Raw genomic sequence first — 26876 nt, 5'->3', positions numbered from 1 at the left:
GTGTATTTTTACCGGCCTTATTACGATCCTCCGCGGTTTACGCAAGGCGAAATGTTCGGCCCGAACATCAAATATCAGAAAATTTAGCTGTTGCGTTTCGATTGTTTCGTGCTCTCGCTTTTTCCTGCGGGCACACGATAGATCATCCATGGCTTGCCATCGCGTTGTTTCGAGCAACTCGTGAGCAAACCGTGGAAGAGCAAACCGTGGAAAGCAGCGAGTTCTGCGCGAGAGAACTCTCGATTTCTTTCTGCCACCACCTCCGCTTGCTCTTCTGCTTCTCCTTCGCGGCGACGCGACGCCGCCAGGGACCAAAGGGCAAACGCGGCGAGGGTGCAACGCCTGCGCGACGCTGTTTGTTGGGGTGTGCGTTCACGGGGGTGCCGACGATGAATGAGCCGGCGGCGTTCCTCAGTGCCGCGCGAGCGAAACTGCGAGCGAAGCTCTCTTTCACCGTCGCGACGCTGCCCTGCGTGCGAACGCGGCGCGCATCGGCGTCGGGACGCGCGAATTACCCCTTTCCGGAATTGCAACCCTGCCTTGCCGTTCGTCCTCCGTTCATTCATTCAGTCGCCGCACGGAGACCTTGAATGACGAATCCGAGTACGAAACTTTGAGAATCGTCGTTGTTGCATCGCGTTCCTTTACCTGGGATCTAAATCAAAATTGACGGCAGATTCGACGACCTGGGATCTATCAAAATTGGCGGTGTAATTTGCACTCGTGGATCGCGCGATTCGTACGGTCCCGTTGAAATCCTCGACTCGCAACTTCCCCGAATCGTTGCGCGATTTTCTTCAGGAAATTCGCCGCGGAAGTACAAATTAGCACCTGTCACATCGCGACATCGAACTGATGAGCTTGTCGGGTCGCTGAACGTTCATCGACGTAACGAACGCGTAATGAACTTTGCCACATCGTTCGAAATGATATCCGATATTCTGTTTTATGTGTGTCCAATAATTCGCGAAAACTGTGAAATCCTATATCTGATTTGCCTTTAATTTTATTTGATCCAGTAGTATGATGATTTTGAATCGATGAACACTAATTTCGCGATTCGATAGTCCAATTCGTAATTGATTCAAACGCTCTATTTGCCAATTATAAATTTATATCGTAATTATATTATTACTTGTGCGTGCGTGTGTGTGTGTGTGTGTGTGTGTGTGTGTGTGTGTGTGTGTGTGTGTGTGTATCAAATTGGCTCGTCTGCCTATTACATACGACGTACTTTGGTATTTCAACGCTGCTCGTTAATTTGACTGCCGGATCGAAACTTTCAGCCACAGACAGCAACGTTTTGATATTTGTCCGATTCTATTGACTTATTGACCTGCCGGGATCGTTCGGTCATTCGCAAAGTTTGCACACCCGACTTCTCGGCGCATACCTAATCACGCGGGAATGTTCCAGTTGACAAGCGAATATATATTCTTCGTTTCACCCGCGACATGGGGTCGTTGACGGATTGATAAGATCGTTTTCTATCCCGCTGGGAGCGCGTAACGAAGTCTCGCGAAGATCACGGGACTTTCATCACGTCGGCCGCGCGTACGTATCCGGACGTGTACGAATCGCTGTTCGGTGGCTACGATTTCGGTCGCTGGAACAACGCGATCAATCTTCTTCGCGCCGCCGAACGCTGACATTTTGACAGTGGGACATTTTTGACAATTCGACCGTGCCACCGAGCCGCCGGACGAATCGTCGCAAATAAGGAGCAAGTGCGATCGCCATTGATTTCGGTGTCAATAATATCCCATAGGCGTACGGGGGGAACTTCTCGAAGGAGAAGTGAGCCGAGGAGATGATCAGGGAGAAAATATCCCAACATCTGCCGGGGACGTCCTATCGCGAACGTTACGTTATTGATTGCTCTCTTTATCATAAAAACTATTCATAATTGAAATATTTTATACTTCGTCTGTATTAGATATATCACAAGCAAATTATTGTTGCTTATAGATCACTCACAGTTTCAATACATCACGTGTACGCGGTGTGAATGAATTTTCACGCCAGTTTCGTCCTTAAAAAAATGCTGAAAGATTTACATGAAGAACATTTGGATGAAGGAACAAGCACGCACGGGAAATTAAAAACTGAGATCTTTTACTCTTGTTTTCATGTGTGTGCGTGTTTAAAATTAAGATTTAAAATTAAAGTGTTCATGTGTCGAGTGCCGCATCTACGTTGGATTCACAGAGCAATGTTCGCGCAAGGCTCGCCGCAGTGAACGCATCGCTCGTTTCTGTCTTCTCGGCGTTCGCACTGCGGCAAAAAAGAAAAGAAAAAAAAACCAGTCGCCACGATCAATCGCGAGTGATCGCAAGATCAATCGCGTCGGGCGCAAAGTGCGCAGAGGAGACTCCCGATGGGAGCTCGCCGAGAGAGTAATCGCGTTCGAAGGACGCCGCAACGGTAGCGCAACGGATGCGCGATGTAATTTTGTAACACACCTCGACGTTAATCGCCCTCGCGCGTTATCTCCGCCGGGAAAGCCGGCGAGAGCTCGAGGTGTTGCCCGGATTTCCGCCGAGTAAGAGCGAGAGGAACCGCGACACGGCCGACGAATTGTCAAGCGATTCACGTCGCAATCTGCGCCACAATCGCGACTCACGTTACGCTGTAACGGCTCGTCTTTAACAACTCGTGATAACGACTTGGCGCGGGCGTTCATTTGTGCGGCGAACAATTAAATCTCGCTGCTGCTGCCGCTGCTGCAGCCTCGCGCGCGCGTTAATGAAACACGCGCCGGCCTTCGTGAATGAACTCGACGGATCTAGACGCGATAATAGGACGGTCGAAGAGAAACGAGAAGATTTTAATCTTGCGGAGCGGCGTGTTGCTCACACCATCCTCGCCGCCGCGCTATTCGTCGACGGAAGAAATTCATTAAGGCGATTCGGTCTACGCTGTCACCCCGGCACGTTCGCTGTTGGCGAAGCGTCATCGGACGGCGACGAATTAGCGAGTGTCGGTGGTGCAAAACGCGTGGAACGAGGTGGTAGCTGTCGTCGTCGGCTCCCCGCCGGTATATCCACGATCTCTCGAAATCTCCCCTGTCATGAGCGTGCTGATGTACGTGGTCCCAAACGAACAGCGGGAATCGCCGTGGGAAGCTGCGAGACGAAACGCCGTAATGGCACGTACGGAGGTTGATTTTGTCGGCCGGGACACCGCGAAGTGAGTAAAAAATTCATTATGGACCACAATGAGAGCCCAATGTTCGACATTCGCGACTATAATCGCGTAGAGAAATGATTACTATAAATTGTGATTAAGGAACTATTTCTTTTTTTAATTCTACTATAACTAACTAATGATAACAATCTTATGTGTATGCCACTGTTACCAATTTCGTGTTAGAACAACCAGAAAGTATAATTGGGAGCAAAAATAACTATAATTTTAGTTAGATCAATGTGTTTCTCTCAGTGCAATGTTCAATAGCAGATTAAACGTAAATTGAAATTTAAGCTCTATTCCAGCAATATGTTTGACGTATTTAAACAGAGTTTGAAGTTTAAACTACTATTGAAAAATTGGCCTTAAATTACTGGCAACGAGAAGGCGTGATATCAGTTGTTATCGTGTTAGTCTTCTAAATGGTTACAAGTTTAAGGCCAAAATAAAAAGAACAAAAAATCAGGCTGATATGAGTCCGATAAATTAAAAATTAAAGCACGCGCGGGAAATTAAAAACGTAGATTTTTTATTCTTGTTTTCATGTGTGTGTATGTTTAAAATTAAGGTTTAAAATTAAAATTTTCTGTGTTCATGCGTTTTACATTGCATTGTATAATGGTTCTGTTAGCCCTCCTCATTAAATTTCACATTTAACTAACTGCCTAAATTCTCCAGTTGATAACGTTGCAGATTTTATTCCAGGCAGAAATTCTTCGTATATAAATATAACGGAATAAAAGTCTCATTAAAATTTACGTCATTTAATTGAAATTTTATTATATAACTTCGATCTATGAAATAAACCAAACAATAATGCAGAGAGTGAGATAATAAAGGGAGGAATGCTCTTCCCTCACCAAGCTTTATAATCACGTACATGTGCGTGTACATTTAAATTAACGATATGATCGTTTAAATCCTAATGGTTAATAAAACGTAACGGTACATTCACGTATAAGACCGCGTTACATATCCTACTACAACACTGAATATTTTAATTAACGGCTGTAGAGTGTCGATTCGCCTAATTAGGCCCGTGATTTTATTTCGCCGAATTACATGCCGTATTATTCGGTGCCGAATTTAGAGTAAGTTACATCGGGACGGGAGGATGTTTTTAGATAGAATTTATGGTGATCGTTACGGGACCGTAGGGATCATAATTTTCGTACAGAATGGGATTATCAGAGATCCCGAAATTTGTAACGCCATTCGCAGGTTCTGCGGGAGGTTAAGGGGCGTAATTCGAGGACTGGGGAATAGGAATGCTTGAGACAGTCACATATATTTCAGTTTAATCTCACGGCATCAAAATAATTATCGTTACATCTACCCTCCCTCTCCTACTCTCCCCTACGGGCATCTTAGGATCCGCAGAAACATTACATCGCGCATTACCGCCACTCGTCGCGCTCGTAAATAAAAAGAATTTCCCGGGATATAACGTCGACTTGTGTGTGATATATCAAGGAGAGAATATATCAACGAGAGAAGATGACCCACATCGTTTGTTATTAATCAATATGCGTTATGTCTTTTTCGTATTTGTTCTAATTGAAAGTTTATATTAATTTCGAGTCGACGTTTCTTATCGAGAAATTCAAATAGAAACTATTATTTGTCGCAAGTTGTTTGGTATTTAATGTCAAATATTAATATCCGTGATTAGTCATTTCTCCTCTCCCTAGTAATAAGTTAGATCGAATTAAAGAAATCGATTCGTATGGGATTAAATAAAGAATAACACTCGTACATATTTTACGATTTTTCTGTTCGTACTTTAGAAATTTAATCTCCGAAAGTGCCTTGTTTTAAGCTGCTTACAATGCAAAAGCTATCGTTCTCGATGTTACTCCAGAAAATCTTCCTAGAGCTCTCTAGGCATGCCTGTCTGATTCAATGTTTGCTTATTTGTTAAAAATGATCTGTTAAAAGATCATGTATTTCTCTTTTACTCTTTTTCTTTTCTTGTTTTTATTAGAACCAGAATTTAATTCCGACGAGAAATAGAACCGAAAGATATGGTTATCCGATAGCACCGGCCAACTTTTACCTCTTTATCCTCCACTTTTTACGTGCGAGCTTTAGAACTTTCTCACGGGTCAATTCTGCGTACAACAGTGAAATATCTGGCAATTGAATACGGCAATAATTTATAGGTATAGTTGTTGGAAACTCTAAAGTTGGATTTCTAAATTAACATACGCGTTATATTTCTGCATATAAATAGATATAAATAATATATATCATAGATAATCATAATCTATAACAATCCATTTACTTTATTTGATATCGATTTAATTTTAGTTGCCAGATTTTCTCAATTACAATTATGTTATCTCTTGAATTAATTAGTTAATGAGAAAAATAAAACGATTCAAACGAGAATCATGTGTGTTGGCTAAAGCTTTATTCGACAATTTTCTTCATGTGTCAACACTTTTATTTGTTGACCTCGTTTCTTTTTTCAACTTCAGAGATTATATCGTGTGTAATAAACACAGCGGCAATTCCGTCATTGTTAATGTCAACGCAGAGTGTATCGAATTATTTTACGCAAGTTGTAGATAACTTTGGGCGTTTTGTATTACAACGAACTGACATATCCGTTAAAATGTCAAACACGACACGCCTTCTCCCTTCCCCATTACTTTTTGTAGACGCGAGACGATATCGCGGTGATTTACTTCTCGACGCGAGTGACAAGCGATATTTGTACATCATTGAGTTATCGAAAGGGAAAATAACAATGTCTGGCCAATTTTAGTTTACGACTGATAACGTATTTCGTACGATTGTGATCTTATCGTTGAATCCTTTACCTTGTTCACCGTCGTTCGACGCAAGTAAAATATGATCTCGCTCTTTCTCTCGTTAATTATTTGCGATATCAAACTCAAGCTAATAAGAAATAGGCAGGATTGGGTAAGTTAACTTTTTTTTTAACTAAGTTAAGTTAAAGTTAATGGCTTTAAAAATTTAACTTAGTTAGATAAAGTTAACCCATAATGAAATTAATTGAATTAAAAGTTAAGTTAATAAAAAAAATAATTAAAAAGTTAAAAGTTAAATTTGTGTCATTTCATGATTTCAGGGTTTTAGTTTTACAAATAACGGAAAAAAACAAATATACCTTATTTGGAAACATGTTTTATTTACAGATACTTATTAAATTTAAATAATAAAATTTTTTTAAAATTTTTATCGGATATTTTTCCTCGAAGATTGTCGAAAATGAGCCTTCCTACACTGAACAGCTTTTCGACGTCTCGCGACACCTTTATGGCATGGTTAACCTTTAGGCTGCCGGCATTTTTTCATTAAAAAAGTGTTTATTTTTCTGAAAAATTTGTCTATATAAGTAATATATACATAACACAGAATTTTGAGATTTGTGCAAAGCCACGAAAAAGATTTTTTCAGCAGTCTAAAGGTTAACTTCAAGATAATTGAATTAAAAATTAATAGTTATCGATAAAGTGTAACTAAGTTAAAAGTTAAGAGTGTAAAAATTAACTAAGTTAAGTTAAAGCTATTTAACTTTTTAACTTTTTAACTTAACTTTTAACTTTTTAACTAGTTACTACCCAACCCTGGAAATGTGGACATTTATGCACAATATGAATATTGGTAATTATAATGTCAAATATATCTTCGCAATATTATCGGTAATATTGTATTACCAATGTAATTATCGATATATGTATTATCGATGAACGTAAAATCAGAATCAAACATTGTATGCTTGGACTACAGCAGCACCATACAACGGTGCACCTGATGCTGCTTATGCGTAAGCCGCCAGCAGATTTACATATATACATATCTTCCGGCGTTGTCAAATTCATTTTGCGATCGTAAACAATTTCGAGTTGATTTTTTTCAATAAGTACATAGTTAGGCACACTGTATAAAAATTGAAAGTAATAAAAATAATTGTTAGAACAGACTCAGTACTCTCGTTTTAGCGTGAATTGCTACTTTTAATGCATTCGTATTTAATATGAGCACACACCTTAACTTACGTAGGAATTATCAATTTAAGGATTATTAAAGAAACGAGCGTCACGAGCATATCAGCAAAATTGCAGCGTAATTTTCTGCTCTGCCGTGCATGAAATGAAACGATGACAAATAAATTTTTAATGAATATCGCGTGACGCCCACGTTATTTTCTCCTTTTCATTATTCTTCTTTCTTCTTTCGCGTCGAGGCAGCTCGAGATTTTTGCTGCTTTAAATAAACACTTCAGGCTCTTATCCGCCGTGAGGGGAACGAAACCGTCGGGATCGGTTCTCACGCTACGCACACAACATCTCTACATTATTGAATGGAAAAAAATTCATATCCTTGAATAGCGGGACTAACCATTACACTGTTATCCAATGCGCGCGATCTGTCGGTGAAGGTTTCTCTTGTTCGATATACAAAGAAACTTTTGAGCATCTTCTGATCTTTTTAGAAAGCTTTCGCAAAGCGATAGAGAAACACGTTCGAAAGGCGTGGCTTTGCGTGAAATTTACTCCATTGATGTTGAGAAAAAAAGATTTCAATAGAGACACAATAAACCTTAAATTGTAGATTGTGTGATAATGGACACGACTAGACTCTTGGAGAAGACACTCGTTTCTCTCATATTAACATCAACAGGCTACTGAATTACATAACAGAGAAAGAGAGAAAGAGAGAGAGAGGGGAAGCCAAGGATATTATATCTCTAGAGAGTAATAATATCATACAAGGTGTTTCGGTAAAGTGAATCCCACTAACAAGGTTTTACTCTTAACGGAATTTGGGGCCGAATTGTCCGTGATGAAAATTTTATCCTAGAAGAAGATTCAAGGTTCTAAACATTTAAGTACCTGAGGATTTAGGGATTTCGCGGACCTAAAGACGTAAGCGCGCACAAGAAGTAAATATTCAAGAATCTAAAGATTCAGGGATAAAGGGATTCGCCGGAAAGAAATCCGGAAGATCTAAGCGTCCAATTATCAAAAGATTCAATCACTGTTCAACATAGCAGATTAATTTAAATTCAATTAATTTAAATTACAAGAAAGTTATGATTTCCTGATTGGATGCAAACCGAGTATCTTAGTAACAAAGAGCGAGGGTAACCAAGAGAGGGAGAGCGAGACAAAGTGAAAAAAGAATGTAACATTATTTGAACAGATAACGTAAATTTGTTAAAAGAATCCAACACATTCGTTGTCTCGCGATTCATGAATATTGCCGTGAGGCACAAAAGAATTCCTCAGTATTTAGATTTTTTTGTTGGAACCATTTCGCTGTTTTTTCCGTCATCTTTACCATAATTTACCATTATTCCTCGATTATTCTAGGTAATTAAGCCTCGAGTGAAATTCCCATTACTCGAAGACATTCATCCCCCAAATTAAATTTCCGTCGGAAGAAGATTAACTGCAAATTGTTTCTGGACTACTATCACCGCGTGTGCTGGTCGTTGATTCCAATTTTAATGAGAAATCCTTTGTTCATAGTTGGGAGTATTGTGAGACACGCGTGTACGACACATAATCTTTCCGGCGATTTTCTTTTTTTTTAATTTTCGCACGCGATACAAATCTGAATTAATTGAATCAGATGCAACGCTGGCTTGCTTGCTTTCACGCGTTCTATGGGGTGCGCTTCACCTCGATTTCGCGGTGTAAATATATGTTTCTCGCCGAATCGTTCGAGTTTAGAATTAATTACTACAGCTAATATGGCCCAGACGCGCCAATTCTCCCGCTCCGCTTTCCCGACCTCGCTCGCGCGCCGTCGGTTTCCCAGCAGATGAATTTAATTGCTACATCTTGCTGGAACAATTAGAATTCAAAGAGTGGGACGACGCTACACTGATTATCTCGGCGCGCAATTAATTCCGCGCGTTCAATCATTTTTATAATGAATGGGAGCGCCGCGTACGGGGCGTCGAGGGTTACGCGTACGATCCATGCAACGGCACGTTCGTGATCGGCATCGCTGGTGATCTCGCGAGAGATCCTCTTCGAAGGTGCGCTGAGATTCCCGCGTCGTATGTAAATTGAGACGACACAGTTGATTTGCGCTCAATTCAACACGCGTCTCCCAGGCGTAGCTTATGATACCGGGTATCTGTATCGACTGTAATCGTGTAAAATAGTTGTCGCGAACAAGAAGCAATGTTATTTACCGCAATTATTCGGCTCTTGTTTCGCGCGCGTTATAGATAAGTACAATGCTACGTGTATACACGAAAAAAGAAAGAAACAATCTCAGTTCGTGCGAATAAGGATCAGATAAAAATTCGGCGACAAAACATGGTATTTATGTCTATTTCTGGCCGCAGCCGAAAACGTTTTTCTGGACACTCAACTGTATTAAAACTTGGCATTAAAACTTGGTTGCAACAACTGAGAACAATCGACTGAATGGGAACCTGTGCTACAGGAATTTTCTCGTTGCTACAAACCTACAAGTTTTTCACTTTTTATCTCTACTCTTATCAGACAACGGAAAATTCAGTTACACTAACGGAATTGTTCTTCTTTTCTATGTACTCGTTGCGTAACGTAGGTACAGCTAACTATATGGAAATTAGTCAATTATCCGGATGACACGGGGATTTATGAATCTACGATTTTACTTTCAATATCGAAACCTAACGCGCGAACATTGACCGGGATCAAGATCACGTCCTACGCAGTTTACAATCGGCCCAAAGATTTATTACGCACATAAATTCTGCATTTTATAGCCGGTAGTCACGAGATTAGGTTCACGGCTGTATCGATCAGGAACAGCACAGCGGAGATATCCATGATGTCAACGTGTAATCGCAAATTGCCTCTCCTTTTTTGCCATGAGGTTGACTGAGGCAAATGGTCGGTATTTTTGCGAGAATTATTCATCGACCAGGATCCCCGGGCGATATGTGGACAAAGCGTGCGAAAGTAACTGTATCCGCGATTTCAGTTTAAACAATATTTGCCCGGCCATAAAGCTACAATGCCGAATTTGGAGCGACGGCTTCGTCACATGCAGTCCCCGGGAATGATCGAATTCGCCCTTAGGTGCCATCAGCGAAGGCGAACTCCATTCATGGAAAAAATCAACACAATCTTATGTAATTAACGAAGGCCGGCATTGTGTTAACCGAGGGTACTGTGTTCGCCAGGTTGATTAAAGTTACCCGTCAGAGAGCGCGATCGACTGGCGTGAAAAGTTGAAGCTTTATCCGAGCTAGGTTCTTTTTCTCTCGCTTTTTGAATCAGTTTCCTCTGTTCCCAATTCTTCTTCTTTCGAGAAAAAAGATATTTTTAAAGAAAGAGAAAGAGAAAAAGAGAGAGAAAGAAAGAGGAAAGGAGGGAAAAAATGTCCGGATGATGTAGAGAGAAAACGCAACTCCACCCCGTAAGAAAGTTACGGCTTGACTTGATGGCTTGCCTTTGCGAAAGGGTAGAAAGTATAAAAAAAAAGAACACACGAAAGACTTACCGTGGATGCTTCGTAACTTCCGATGAGTCCGCGACTATTGTAACGAACCTCGTAACTCTCTCTCTCTCTCTTGCCGCAGGCGTCGAACTCGACGCCGAACTAACGAGAAAACTCTGCCAACGTCTTAAGTCTAATTAGTTATATCGGGATATAATCGAGGCGACGCGACAGCAAAATGGCTGGAAAAAATGCACGCACGCAAAGGCGCTGCTTGTGCAAAAGGAGAAGAAGCACCTCTAATGACTCATTTAGATTCAGAGAAGAAGACATAGTAAGGGTACGCTATATAGGTGACAATTATACGAGTTTTGTACGTAGAATCTGTAAAGTTTAATAAACCTTTTATAGTTATTGCAATTGAATCTTTAGCTGCAATAACTGCAAAATAGTTTATCCATATGTATAAAATAGAATGTCTGTCTATTTCTGTATCTTTCCTTTAATATTGCATATTTAATCTTTTTACTGACCTGGACCAATTTTGCATAGTTACTATCTAAGATTCTATGAAAAATATAGGTTACACGAAACCTGTAGACACTTCATCCCCTGATTTCACCTCCTTGACTCTGTGATAACTTGGATAGCTTTAGTCAAATTATGTACATTATGAATTCACTAAATACGTTAAAAACTCGCATACCCAAAAATGTATCTAGTAGAGCAGATTTCAAGACTAGTAGCTAGATAGTAATGACTAGATAAGTTTTCTAGCCAGTCACCAGCTCGTGACTGGTTAAATATTCCTACTCAGTCTTTTGAATGTCAGGACTATCTAGTGACTATACCAATTATATAGATAGTAGCTAGATGAAAAAGATTACACAGTAACGAGATAGAAAATCGTCGGTAAATCCTGAATAGAAATTGGATATCAGAACTGTCTAGTAACTGTATCAATTATAGTTACAAGTTATTTTTTTGTATCCAGCTACTAGATAATTTTTCTGGTACAGCTACTAGGAGAATTGAGTGTTACATTCCTAGCTAGTAGCAATATAAGATTCAACTTTTCTGTGTCATTACTAGACAATAACTAGATTCAATTTTTGCTCGGGTAATTGTCACCTACGTAGCCTACTATTATTATATTTATCTCTGAATGTAGGTATGTAGTTTCACGCTGAAAACTATATCAAAAAACTGTATTGGATCGGGAAAAATGGAAAGAATATACTCGCATAGATTGATCGTCCGTACGTCCGATCGTTCCAGCATTCGATCGGCTCCGAGTTTGCTCCTCTCCCAGTAGGCAAACAAGAAGTCACGGCACCATTATGAATAGGACGGCTTATTCCCCCTCGAATATCGGCCCTTCGCATCGGGTTGTTTTACTTTGCCGCTTTCGCTTGTTTTGCCCGGCGTCGGCGATATCTTCGCGAATTTCTTGCGCGGGAGGAGACGAACGCGTGCCCGTGGCGATTTCCCCCGAACGTTGACAACTTTGACGAGTGAAAACGGGGTCGTGTGGGGGTGTCGGGTCGAAAAAGGGAATTCTCGGTTACCACGCACCATGAGGGAATAGAAAGGATGTGACCGCGGCAATCGACCTTCGCGAAATCGCTTTGCGATTCCCTTCGAGAACCGACTGTGCGCGCGCTCCGCCGAGATACGCGAGATAAATGACGCGAAATGAATTACGATATCACTCATCTCTCTTTCTCTTTCTCTCGCGCGCGCTCGCTCACTCGCTCGCTGCATTTTTCATCGCGGCGCATTTCCATTTTAATCTACCCGCGTATCAGCGCTTGAACGTCCACGTAATTACTAATTATCCGTGAAGGGGAATCATAGGTAGAGTTGACGGTAACGTAATCAATTCGAGAGATTAGATGAGCGAATAGATGGCATAATCAGATTCGTTGTATTAGCTTTCGCGAACCAGAACTGAACACACCGAACGGAACGGCGGAATGGCAATGAAGCGTCGTGTAGGAAGTCGTAATAGCCATGTAGCGGGCTACGCAAACATTTACATCCACTGCGTTAGCGGGCCAATTTCTCATCGACATAGCACGCACCTGCTTGCGGCACAAACACTCGTCGTCGTTAATGAAACAGCAATTTCCACTTTGCGTCTCTCGCGCGCTCGTCCACGTATTAAAATATTCTCGCAGACGAAAAATACTTTCCGCGAAAAAAATGTTTTTTTCTTACTCTTCGAGGAAAGAACGTACGTATAAAATTGTACATAGCACTAAAGTAGTTCTACATGAAATTTGTTCTGTCCAGGGGAGCGTATGTATGTAAAAACGTTTTTCAAGCCCACACGACTGTTTTGCACAATTACTCGCGTGGGGCAGCAGTAACTAAGCTTTACGACGTATTAATTACTCTCGCGATACATGTAGGTAGCAACATAGGTGGCTTATTTGTGGTGGATGTTATGCGAGAACAGGTATGTAGGTGGAAACAAGATGAATCAGTCTCTGTTGGAATTCGTTGATGGTGGTGTTGTTGAGGCTGTAATTCGTCTTTTTAGAGCATTGCTCTGAGAGAACGAAACACCCAGGTAACGGAAGACTCCAGTTGCATTTCTGTCTTCAAGATGATAATTTATCTATCAAATATTAATTCACTCTGAAACTAACGCATATCTGCGTCGCGAAAATAAAGTTGCACGGAACATGATTCCTGGACACTGATACGATTTGGTGAAGTAATGCAATAAATAATTCAAGTAATTCAATAAGTAAGTCAAAGTAATTCTCCGAATTTAAAAGTCAAAGAATTGATCTCTGATTTGCATTTATAAAATCTCATATCAGTCATGAATTTTATACAAAACAGTTATATTTATATAAATACAATGAATTCATATAAAGTAATATTTTTCGAACGAAATAACGTTTGCAGTTTTGCAATTTAGAAAACGTCCCTTAGATACCTATTTCTATCTTATTCGTGAAGTCTTAGCACTCTATGTGTGCGTGCCTGAACAAATGTAACAGCTGTCTCTGATTCCGATCCTTAGATCACGAGAAAGAACGTGCTGGGAGAAAGAAAAAAAACATCGGTAAGATGTCACGATGTTAAGATTCGGTGATCCATTCTGGATCAACGACGTAGCATTCTCAAAGCAGTCAAGACAACGCGACGTGAAATCTGTCGCCGGGAAAATAACTCGGCGGTCCCGCGACGGAGAAAACTTCGTGTCACGTCGTGAGATTTAGTGACACGGCAGTACTTTCGCGCGAAAAAGAAAAGAAAGAGGGAGAAATATCACTTTACTTTGTGTTGGGAAAAGTCCGGCCGCGAATCGACTAAGATTTTTATACTCCCGATCGTCTCGCGTATACAAGAGTCCGATGAGAAGGGAGCGATATCTCTGTAACGTACTGTTTTCTTTCTATAACAGTGCTGTTTCCTCCGCGGAGGAAGAGAGGGACAGAGAGGCAGAAGACGAGGGATAAATCGATACATATTTCCGAACGATAGAAAACGCTCGACTCGTACAAGCTCGTGATAAGACGACCGATGCAATATCAGAAAATCGCGGCTATCCGTCTGCGCGATACAGGATGTTGCCGATATCGGCCAGTTCGGCCACTTGGAGAGGCCGAACCAAACGAGAATATATAGATTTCTTTGTGCAGATTTATGGACTCACTTTACCGTCTTTCTCCCTTTCATTTTTAGATTTATCACTCTCGGTAATTCAACGAAAATTCGGGATTCGTATCAACGCGAGACGAAAGAACGATCGCGCTTGTCCTCACCCTACATGTCCGCGCGTATGTATACTCGGGCAGATTTATCAGGAGAGTGCATTGAACCTGGGCGAGAAAAAGTCGTGTCAATTGGGTAAAACGCAGGACGACATAAGACACGGGGCTTAGCACCGAACAAAGCCTTTTCGTCGCGCTTCCAAGAAAAAGCTAATACCGACGTCACCGACGACGGGGCAGGTGCGTTATCACTGTCAACCTACGCACAGAGCTCGCTAGTCTCGACGAAGGAAGAGTAACGATGTATGGAACACGTCGGGGTAGGCGAAGCTCTCTCTCTCTCTCTCTCTCTCTCTCTCTCTCTCTCTCTCTCTCTCTCTCTCTCTCTTACTCTCTCTTTCGTCCGCGAAAAACATGCGCCGCTCTTAATAGTGATAAAATATCGCGAACTTAGGCAGGGCGGATATACGCGCAGGGCGGGCACCGCCGTTGTAATCCGTTTATGCGGATTTCATCTACTTAGGCTCGGGAATAATACAATCTAGTCTCGCGAGTATATATTTCCCGCGTGCAGGTATCTTCTCTCCTCGCCGCCGTGCCGCTCCTCTGATTTAATCAAAACGATCATCTCGGAAAAAATCGCCCGCCATTTCTCATACCGCCGTTTTACAGTGGATCTCACGAAGTGATCTCGCACACAAGCGCGCATATACATCATGCGATCTACATTATACGCGACATTTTTACAACTCACATTGGGTTTTTACGCGTTTCGCCTTACATCGGGATTCAGATTTGTTTTTTTCTTACTTTCGCGCAAAGTACCGTGTGAAAGGATGGATCTCGTGCGAAGTGTATTTCATGATTTGATTACCGTGTTTTATTTGAAACGTTCGTCGGTGGAAAATTTACGAAGAATTCGGTTGGTTTTCTACGGGAATTAAATATTACAGTCACTAAATAATATTATTAAATAATACTCGATAATATTATCAGGTAATGTTACTAGATAAATAGTTATAATATTATCATAAACTTGACTGTTTTATTTAATAGATTACTTAGATAGAGTTTAAAGTTATTATCTTATTATTAATCTATTAATTAGCTTATAACAATATAGAACTTCTTGACTTAATTCGTTAATGTTAAGGGTTTATCAGTTTATCAGTTGAATTATTTCATTTATTCGCAAACAAATGAAATGCCGCATATATTAATAATATCACGGAAAAAAGAGATGTGGTGCACCTAACAAAAAATTTAGTAAGCAAATAGCTGCATCATTCTAGATATCTTTGTATAATAGTTATGTGTATAGTTGATTTGACTTACTTACTTTGGTGTGTCAACTACATCAATGAAGTTGCGCGTGATCTGGTTATGGCAACCAGAAATTAGTAAGAGGATCATTTTGCATAGACAAGCTAAATATCGATATAGTTGCATTAATCAATGCTATATTGCAAAGCAGCGATGTTAGAAAACAAAAGCAATTTACTACGCGCACAGCTAGAGATATATATATGTGAAAACTAGTTCTGAGTGTATAAATATACATTTGTAGTTGCCGCGTAATGAGCCGCGTTTGTATTAACCATGTATTATCACTGCTGCAACATAAGTAACTCAGCCATTGTTCTTTGGTTATAGCAACCATAAATAATTGTTCCGTATTTTACTATTGAATCTGATTGGCACAACCAGATTTCTGTATGGATCAACCATATTGTTTTTTCCGTGATGAAATGTCGTGTGTACTCAGTTGCATTCATGCTATACCATTCACTAGATCAATAATCACTAGAAAGTTTTGATCAGCCGTGTCCGTTTCTAGCTGATCGTTTTTCATGACTGTTGATTCATCCGGCAAACAGGAATATGTCAAAACAGACATGTGTCAAAGTGACATTTTGACAGTTTGACGTTTCATACAAATGTGTTAATAATAATTTAATAATTATAATTTTATATATATTTATATATTTATATATTTATATATTTATATATTTATATATTTATATATTTATATATTTATATATTTATATATTTATATATTTATATATTTATATATTTATATATTTATATATTTATATATTTATATATTTATATATTTATATATTTATATATTTATATATTTATATATTTATATATTTATATATTTATATATTTATATATTTATATATTTATATATTTATATATTTATATATTTATATATTTATATATTTATATATTTATATATTTATATATTTATATATTTATATATTTATATATTTATATATTTATATATTTATATATTTATATATTTATATATTTATATATTTATATATTTATATATTTATATATTTATATATTTATATATTTATATATTTATATATTTATATATTTATATATTTATATATTTATATATTTATATATTTATATATTTATATATTTATATATTTATATATTTATATATTTATATATTTATATATTTATATATTTATATATTTATATATTTATATATTTATATATTTATATATTTATATATTTATATATTTATATATTTATATATTTATATATTTATATATTTATATATTTATATATTTATATATTTATATATTTATATATTTATATATTTATATATTTATATATTTATATATTTATATATTTATATATTTATATATTATATATTTATTAACTTCTTACTCAACTTTTTTTTAACATTCTTACTCTTCTTCTACTGATTGTGCATTACACGTAAGCCGATAATCTTTTGATAAAAACACATATATATGAAACGTCAAGCTGTCAAAATGTCACTTTTGTTTTGATACATTCTCGCTTGCCGGATGAATCAACAGTCATGAAAAATGATCAGCTAGAAACGGGCATGGTTGGTCGAAATTTTCTAGTGATTATCAATCTGGTGAGTGGTATAGAATCAATGCAACTGAGTATATATATGTGAGAAGCGTATTCATCTAGCATTTACTAGCCGCTTCAACCACTGATATCTCTTTTTTTTTCTTTTATTTCTTTTTCATAAATACTAATTATTTCCGTTAATTAACCGTTAATTAATCGAGTAGATAATAAAGAGAATCACTCTTTTTTAGCAAAAAATACGTTACATGTATTTCACCAAATAACTCGCGTATTTATCCACAATGTAAAAAGGCAAAAATCAATATGCGCATGTTTTATGCAAACTTGCTGTTTACTTCACCACTTTTACGTATGTTTAAATAGAATACAACGTAAAATAATTTTTGACTTCACCACAGAGACTTCACCACAGAGTCAAAGTACTTATGGTGTTATTCGAATACGATGCAATTAGGGGGAGCGCATTGTCTCTAAAATAAACGTAGAATTCGGCGCCGCGTTTGTTCTACATTTTATGTGAATTTCACATAAAAGCTTTATCCCAGAATAATCGACTCCTATTTCAATAATAGATCCTTTGACAAGTTTGCGGTGAAGTTTACTAAACGAGGAATTTATCTTGGAAAGCAATTTTAGTTAAAGTTGTACGAAAAGTTCGGCAAACCGGCGCATCGCCTGGATAAGAGTAAAGACCACCAGTAGAAACGGAGGGAGCAGATCCCTCTTGCGATTGTTGAGTGTCTCTTGCATTTACCGTAACCGGATTTCGTGAGATCCCAGCAAAAGGTTCGACGATAAAAACCGATGAAGTGATGTCGCACAGAAGCTGAGATGAGAGGATTATACTTAGTCCGTCAATAAAGGGTAATCGGATTTTAACTCATCGATGTTACAGCCGCGCTCGTAAGTGTAACGAGAAGTGGTGTGTCGCGCGATTACGACGAAAGCAATGGTACACGTAAGGTCTCGCCGGGGGCAATAAAACTGGAGATTGAGAGCTAGTTCATTGAAATCAGTGGCGGCGCGATTGATATATATATATATATATATATATATATATATATATATATATAGAGAGAGAGAGAGAGAGAGAGAGAGGAACAGGGAGGTAGGGAGGGAAGGAGATAAGTATAGAATATGTAGAAGAAACTATACTTGTATGTGACTAGAAAAAACAAAAGTTCAACAATTCTACGTATATATTTATAATTTGAAAATTTGAAAAAAAATTGGAGCAGAAACAATTCAAGTACACGGGGAAAAAAATTTATTAAATTTCAAAAAAGTTTGTTTGGATAGGACTGCAAACATATTTATTTAAATTAAGTAATTATTTTCTAAAATTAAAGAAAAAAATTTATATTTAAAACTTCTTTATATAATTTTAGAAAATAATTACTTAATTTAAACAAATATGTTCATAGTCGTATCCAAATAAATGTTTCATGAAACTTAATAAATTTTCTTTTCAGTGTACACAAAACACGTGTGAGCTCAAAAAGAGAGATTGCATTACTTATAGTGTAAAATAGAAATCATATTGTGCGTTAGTATTACTACAAAAAAAGGAAAAAAACGAAGGAAATATTAAAATCACACAATTTTAACTTTCCGTCGTTCGGACAGGAAGAGATTTTGAATTACATGCAGCGATGAATCGATATCGCGTGGCACGAATTTAATCCAAAGGATATCCAATGCTGCGCGGTACCAATCGCGGAAATTCTCGTCGTATTTTCCTACCAGAGGTAATATATCGCGGAAGAGAGAGAAAGAGAGAGATATATGCTCTCACCTCTTCTCACCTTTGTAGGTGCATACTTGCCGGATACGTGCGTAGAATGCGTGGGTCACGAGGGTCCGATCGGTTTTTCAATCGTTGTTACGGATGTCCGAGTATCGACATTCCCGCCAAAGCCCCGTGCGAGATTTATCGCGAAATCCCTCACGTCGTCGTCGTTACTATCCCTCTCTCTCGGAATTTCGTTTGCGGAGTGGATTTTACTCAAAGACCCGAAGTGTTCAAGGTTGCACGATCAACACTGCGTGTACGCGCTTGCACAAAATACACATACACATCCTCGCACATGTGGTTTTTGTATACGTGCGCGGATTAGTCGCAACTCCCGCAGCTTAACGGTCGCTATCCTTGTTAACAGCCACATTCTGATAACAATGTGCGCGGCCGCCGTGCTTAGTAACAGCTTTTACGCGTGTATATACTTAACAATAAGTGCACGCTGTAAACAAATCCGTACGAATATTTATAAATTTAATGGTATAAAACAGATCTTTCGACGAGTAACGAGCTTACGCGTGAGCCCACGCGAGCGCAAACATTTAAACGAAACTCTGATTTAGTCTCTGCGCGTATAGAAACGATTAATTTGCATATTATGAATCATTTATATCTTCTCCGCTTACACCTATGGAATATGTGACTATATATGTGGCTATTTATTATTTCACTATCAAGATGCTACGCGTCATGAATATCATCAAGCTTTCGACAAAAGTACAAAGTTGAACGTCTTGGCTGAACGTCTTTCTGTTCTCTCAGTAACTTTCCCAAAGTTTCGAAAAAAATTTTCAAATTTCTGAAAATTGCTTTCCGAAGGTTGGATCCGCAATGTTAGTAGCAGGGCCGCTTTCGATTTCCAAAAGTAGAGTCGGGCGACATTATTTTCCCACATCTCAATAATGCTGCCACGTTTTATTTCACTAAGAGTCATGTTGAGGAAATATACATAACGAAATAGTGAAAGGAAAGCTCGAACTAAATGACCGCAGATGTTTCTTTTTCTGTGTTTGCAAAGCGTTAGATCAGAGAACGTATTGTTTGATTTCACGCTACGAATGTTGTTTAGGCGCTTGTTTAGATATAAACTCTCTCGCTTAAATATAAAATAATATGTGAATATAAAAAAAAATCTTATTTTTCGAGCTTTTCTTTCATTGACGCCCAATCGAATGATCACGATTGAGGAAGAACGACGCATGTATGGAAAGGAAGGCGTTCGCTACCGTAAGTTGCATCTCAGACTTCATATTTCTCGAGTGTATTCTATAAACGCAAACAGCAATTTGGAATATGGAAGATAAATATTTTCCAAGCACATATATGTGTACAATTCTAATCCAAATTTCGATTTGATATCCAAGTATCTCTCATCATTAAATTATCCCGTGATGCGAAAGCGTTATCGCGCTACAATATGTGACAAGATATTGCGGAACAATTATATTATTTTTCTAATACTTTTACATTACGAAAGAGAGTGATTAATACTTCTGATATCAGTAATTGTGCGTGTGCAAAACGTTCCTTTTCCACCCTCGATAATTCTAGGGTTCAAGAAGCAATTTTGTTATATAGCCACATTCACTGGCGATTAGCAGTCTCATCGATCAAATATGTCACACGGCATTAAGAAGCTAACAATACAAGTCAGACTTTTATTTATGACGATATTGGTGATAGCGACTTCAGACCCCGAAGACCAAGTTTTAACAAACAGCTGTCATTTATTTGTTGTACACTCTAAAAACGACTCGACGAAATGAACGTCGAAATATTCTTTGTGAGCAATTTTTCCAGCGAATATTTTATTTTCATTATTTCACTTGATCCATTTTGACCCAATTTTATATTTTATATTGTTATATTAGTCTGTAAATATTGATCCCTTGACATTTCAAAATTTAATGTAACCTCATTGATTTTCTGTTTTTAAATATATATATTTTTATTTATTAAAATTGCACGGAAATAAATATATTTGATTTAAATATACGATATTAAAACACGATTTTGCACTTTAATTCGCATATTTCATATTTTATGCGCGAAACAAACAGGTCAAGTTAACTCTGATTTATTGTAAATTTAAAAATCATAAGATCGTAAAATCGTAAAATCGTAAAATTAAAAATAAGGGGCAGATAAGTGTTATTTGAGTATTCAAAATTTATTGAAGAATTTATCGCTTACTGATTTTTATGATAAATTATTCCACATGAGCACTACTACATCTCTCTCTCTCTTTCTTTTTCTCTTTTTTTTCTTTCTCTCTCTCTTTTTTCTTTCTTTCTTTCTTTCTTTCTTTTTCTCTCTCTCTCTCTCTCTCTCTCTCTCTCTCTCTCTCTGTCGATCGGTCTTAGTATTATTTTGGCGTAAGAGTTCGAAATTCTTCCGCAATTAGAAGAGCTCTCATCGAATCGCTGAGTACTCATTCAAGTAACACAAATCTTTTTTTTATTGTGCCTGTGCTTTCCCCTCAAGTGCCGAAAGTTGCGGTAGTTTAATTGGCTCAATTAGCCAGCAAATGAACATCCGCCTACTTCTTTAATTAAATAAAGTAAGCGATTTTTTGCTCGTGATGAAATATCTACCTCAGCCTTCGATTTCGTCGCAGTCGAGCTTTCATCAGCGTGAATCACGGTAAAAAGTAGATAGGTGGTAGTTGCTTTTACGGATAAAATCCTTTCATTTTTGTTCTTTTTCTTCAAGATTTCATTCCCTTCAAAGAAAAATGCCCCAGTTAAAAAATTCCTTTACTATACAAAATATAATGATAAAATATTTCTAGCCGCAGATTCGCGAAAAATCGTCTGAGAAAGTTTACTTGAAATAAATATTTCCGTATCTTAATCTTTGTATCAGCTCCATATTAATAGTTGTTTACTTGAAACTTGTCTCACGTAAGATACTAAATTTAAAGTTGGGTCCGAGCTTTTAAGTTGAATCATATGGTGACATTATTTGTAACAGTGATTCAGCGGAAACATTCACGTCTAACTTTAAATTCAAGCCACTTCAGCTATATCACAGCTGTATCACAGCTGAGGTAAGTTTCACAAGGAACGACTATTAATGCAGGTCTTAACTTTTGAAACCCGATTCAAGTTTTTGCCAAAGTAAAATTCACTTCTGGGATTAATCGGAGAACTACTCGGGTCCCGTTTGTATTCTGTAGAGCTTACTTCCCAAGCGAATTATGTATGACGATAAATAACCGAATGAGCGCTGCGATCCTTCCCAGAGCAATTGAGCGCGGCTGCTAATGGTGACGATGTGCAATTTTCTCCCTTCGTGAGCGTTTATTTTTCCTTTCGCATTGTTAGCGAGGTCAACGATGTAGTAATTGCCTCCGCTAACAAATTGCCAGATGCAGCACTAAGTGGACCGCGGGACGTACGGATAGACGTGGCGACACTCGTTGTCTCGCCAGCATCGCTCTGTTTATATAATCCCGGTAATTCTAACTGTCGCAAATTCAAAGGGAATTACGATAAACGTGCGTGTTGGTCGGAGAGGAGATCACTCTTCTGATTCTGGCGTCCACGTGGATTGCGGACGGATTACATGGCAGCTACAAATCATCATATATACTTAACATAGTACAATACGCGCACTTTGAATTTTAACGAACACGCGCTTACCAATCATAAATAAATAAATTAGCGAAGCGAATCAGCATTAATTCAGCACGCTTCGTTCTAACCAGTCGTTCTCGACTTCCTCGTTCTCATTCTACAAAATGTATGAAAAAAGTTACATAATTGATTGATTAACTGTCATTGCAGCTTCTCCGGATATAAGTCACAAATTTCATTCACTTTATGTCAAGGCAGAAAAAAGGAAGAATTCGAGTTTATATAATTTGCTACAAGTGTATACTACAAGTCAATTTTCTGGGTGTTCAATTTTAAATAGGTCAGCCAAGTATCTTGAACACGTACATAAATTTGCCCATGCGCATAATTGTTGATGGAAATTAGCGATGTTGCATTTTTCATTGCTAGATAACTCTTAACTATTGGACTTAGGTACAAAGGTAGGTTGTACAAATCTTTGGAATTTTCTACGCAGCGATGAGTGATTTTTTAGAATTTGTTATAAAAAGTACTTTTTATTTAAAAAAGAAAACAAGGTTGATCTCCATATAACTTTGGCGAATTACCACAATTAAAATTTAAGTCTCTTAATTTAAGTCTTTTTTCCCCCTCTCAAAAACCTATCAATTTTGTCTGAAACCTATTTATTTACTGAGTTTAGTTTTTGAAAAATTCGATTGGCCTGTTTCAAATGAGACACCCTGTGTATACATAAATATATACATACATATGTATGTATGTACGCGCGCGCGCGCGCGCGCGCGTGTGTGTGTGTGTGTGTCGAGTAGACAGATCTCCCACGACGGTATACTTTCGTTTCGAGCGTCAACGAAAGCTCAAACTCAACGAGAAATGGATACGACGAGACGGTAGCAAAAAAATGAAAATTAGTTTTCTGCACTTGATTCTGTAGTCAATAAAAAGAATTACACGCGCGGAAGAAGCGGAGCGGAATTTCCATAAAAATTTGACGATTCGCTCGCAGATATTTTTCTTACCGTGAACAAACAAACCGATCGCGGTGGACGCTTTAAACGATGAGGAACAAATTCTCGTGCAGGTGAAACCGTCCAATTCCGCTGGCTAATTCGAATAGTTGAAGTTATCTCGACGCCAGATCGGTACACACGTCTGTACGTACCGTGAAATAATTGAACGCGAGTTTGCCCGCGGAAACACGCCGGCAATGCGCTAATATCGTCGCTTTGTCGGCCAATCAACTTCGGCCCTTTACCGACTCGTCCATTTAAATCCGTGTGATCGCGCTTGTTCCATCTCACATTCGGAGAAGATAATCCATTTCCGGTCGATTCGCGTCGGCAGCCGGATGCGTTCGCGGGGTTAAACGATCGCGTTTTCCGTGTAATCGTTACCCTGTTATCTCGCAGCTATCTCTCTCTGTTACGCTTTCCGCACGACGTCATGCAAGTTCCTAATAGGCGCAAACAATGGGCGAGAATGGCGAGCTGTACCACCGCTGGTGCACCTACATGTGTGTACTTTTTGCCGCACACGCGCGCTGACTTGCAGCGAAACGAACATATATATTTTGACGAATATACATTCGGTGAGAGCCGCGCTCATGTCTACTCCGGCATTTCGGTCTAGAATCCTTTCGCAAATCAGAAGTTATTTCTTTCAACATGTGACCATTATTCCTGGCATTTTCCTGACCACGCTTCCGGCTTTTCTTTATAATCCTGAGAATATCGGGTCGCAATGAAGAGTGTAGATGCATGGAAAAAAAGTGTGAGCTGTCAAGTGCAGCTATTATACAGGATACTCTGAATTCAATCCATCTCTCGCTGCATCTTTGATTATTTTGAATTTAATGGGCTTGAAGAGAGAACGTTCAGGCAGCAGTATTTTATTTTCAATTTTCGAGTTTGCAGAAGATTAAATGTAAAATAGGTTTCCGCTGTATTTCGTGCGCGTATCCGCGGAATAAAATCGACTCGTGCTCGATCATTGGTAAGTCATTAGTAAGCATTATGCATTCAATTATTTCATGGAAATTCGTTAAAAAATCCGCGTGTCGAGCCAACTTCATGGAGAGCCCTGTACGTTCCTTTACTCACTTAATTAGCTCATCATTATTTCGAGTGCCAACTGTGCAGTGAGACTTGAATAGTGAGATGTACTAACGTTCTGTCTCGTCCAATCGTCTGTCCTACATTGTGAGATGTAAATATATTGAACTTTGTAAGCTCGGAATATTATGTTGACATAAAAAGCATTCGGAACTTGAACATGTAGATGGACAATTTCTTCCATTAAATGATCGCAGCCCCATCGATCTCATGAGATTCATCACGCTTTCGAACGTATACGTACACGCGTACGCTGTGTGTGTACATGGGCGTGCACATGTATTGCGCATATATCAGAGCGCCGTTAAGATACTATAAACCATTTTATTTGCCAATTCATTTCGGGCCGCTCGTATATCCGCAAACCCTCGTCTCTCTTTCCCTTTCAGCCGGCAGAATTTACTCGCACGATATGTGCACGTGGTCGTGAGGTCAGAAGCGATAATCAACACTTGTTTGCCGCGCAATTTCAAGAAATATACGAGGTCTTGGTATAAAAAAGAAGCAGCCTGCTTGCTCCATATTTTTCAATTTTACCGTCACGTTGTGTAAAATGTACAAGGCGAGGAAGGCGTAGAAGGCGTAATGTAACGACACGTAACATATGATTACAATAACATTCGATTTGCCAGTTTTACGTTCTCCCAACGTTGTATGCGTATGTACAAATGTGTATATTATATAACGTTATAGCCTGTGGCGCCCGTTTTACATTAAGGGGATGCCAAAGTGAATGACGAACTCCAGAAATGTGACGCAGAGACGATCGTCACTAGCACGATCACATCATGCTTTTCGTATTTCTTGTACATATAAGTCTTATATAAACGTGTTCCGCTTTGTTTTACCATATTATGTGGAAAGTATGCATATGTAGAAATCTCTTTCTACGCAAGCTTTTCATGTACATTCCAGTTTATAAATTCAATTGTGAAGATACAGCAATGTTCTTTGAAATTTTCCTAAGGGAGCAAACACACACGTTCGGTACGTACAGGTTGCGGAACTTTTATATCAGATAAATTTTCACGCTAATTGACAACTCGAGATATCAGTTTTTAAATTTCCTCATTGTTTTTAACAGATATTGAACAATACTCTAATTCATTTTTGCGCGTCATTTCATTATGTAAAAACATTTGTAATGCGGTGCGATCAATAAGACATAAACTTTGCAAAAAAGTCAGCATCTTGTCGATAAAGTTTTCAAGTATAGCATCCCTTTATTTTCTTTTCGTGCTTGACGTTTTTAACGAGCTGATCCTATTAATTAAATTTTTTAATTGCATGTCATGGAATTTTAATTATCATGGAAGTAAATCCCTTAACCTGTACCTCTTATTTTGTGGTAATTTTCTCAATTTTATTTCAGGTAATTTTTTACAAGCGCAATAAATTACAAACATAATTTGTTACAAGTATACTCATCTGTCATATGCAAAAATTTTAAATTTTTTTCACGAAATTTTTAGTTTTACAACTCGCTGTTCTCTTATAGTCAACTTTTCGTGTCAATTTTTAAAGTTATACAGATAGCACGCGTGATTTAGTAAAAGAACGCAGAGTACTTCTCGCACAGATGAATAATATTCGTCTGATAAATGGCATTATCGTGATTAAAATTAGCATAATCGCTCGCGCAAAGCCAAATTAGGAAAAGTGGACACGTCTTTTTGCCACCGGTCATTTTACCGCGCGTTAAATCCCTCTCCTGCGCGCTCTTGAATGATATTTTATTCCGTTATATTAGCATAAAAGGACCGGAGCGAGCGGATATTTCTTCCACGTAAATTCAACTTTCCGGATCTCCCCGCTGTATCATCGGCCTGCTTTCGAGCCGGTGCGTGTGCGCGTGTGTGTGTTTTTGCATGTTTTACTTTCTCCCCTTTTCTTCCTAAAACGTTGAAACATTAAACTGAACGACCCTATTATTCTCACACCTATTTCACGTGTCTCTTCTCCGCCAAGGTAGAATCTAGTGTGAGAAATTCAAGAAGCAACTTTTATCATATTACACACTTTTATCATATTACACACTGGTTATTCGACCTAGCTGTACTAGCTTTTCATACTCAAGAGTACATTATTCGTCAGACTAATTCGCGTTTGCAACGCGGACGTCTGACATTACTATTGATTCGAGAGGGGATTTGCGCGATAAGTTTTTCTATGTTTCTTTACC

The 26876-nt window shown here is 38.4% G+C and overlaps 1 protein-coding gene across 4 annotated transcripts in view; it reads left to right on the top strand.

Annotated features, from left to right (window-relative positions):
• The first annotated feature begins 2645 nt into the window (after nucleotides 1–2645).
• Nucleotides 2646–26876, top strand: part of LOC116846599 (trissin receptor) — a 92404-nt gene continuing 68173 nt past the window's right edge. For all 4 annotated transcript variants that reach the window (XR_004378528.1, XR_004378527.1, XR_004378529.1 and 1 more), the window contains exon 1: nucleotides 2646–3189. Coding sequence is in view for 1 of the 4 variants with exons in the window: in XM_032820658.1 (XP_032676549.1) it covers nucleotides 3071–3189 (119 nt within the window). In the remaining 3 variants the exon portion in view is untranslated. The remainder of the gene's footprint in view (nucleotides 3190–26876) is intronic.

The sequence above is a fragment of the Odontomachus brunneus genome, unplaced genomic scaffold (genome assembly GCF_010583005.1).
Source record: "Odontomachus brunneus isolate Ranch 3 - 2012 unplaced genomic scaffold, Obru_v1 Obru_scaffold_066, whole genome shotgun sequence".
NCBI classification, from domain to species: domain Eukaryota; kingdom Metazoa; phylum Arthropoda; class Insecta; order Hymenoptera; family Formicidae; genus Odontomachus; species Odontomachus brunneus.
This window is presented reverse-complemented; position numbering and strand designations above follow the sequence as displayed.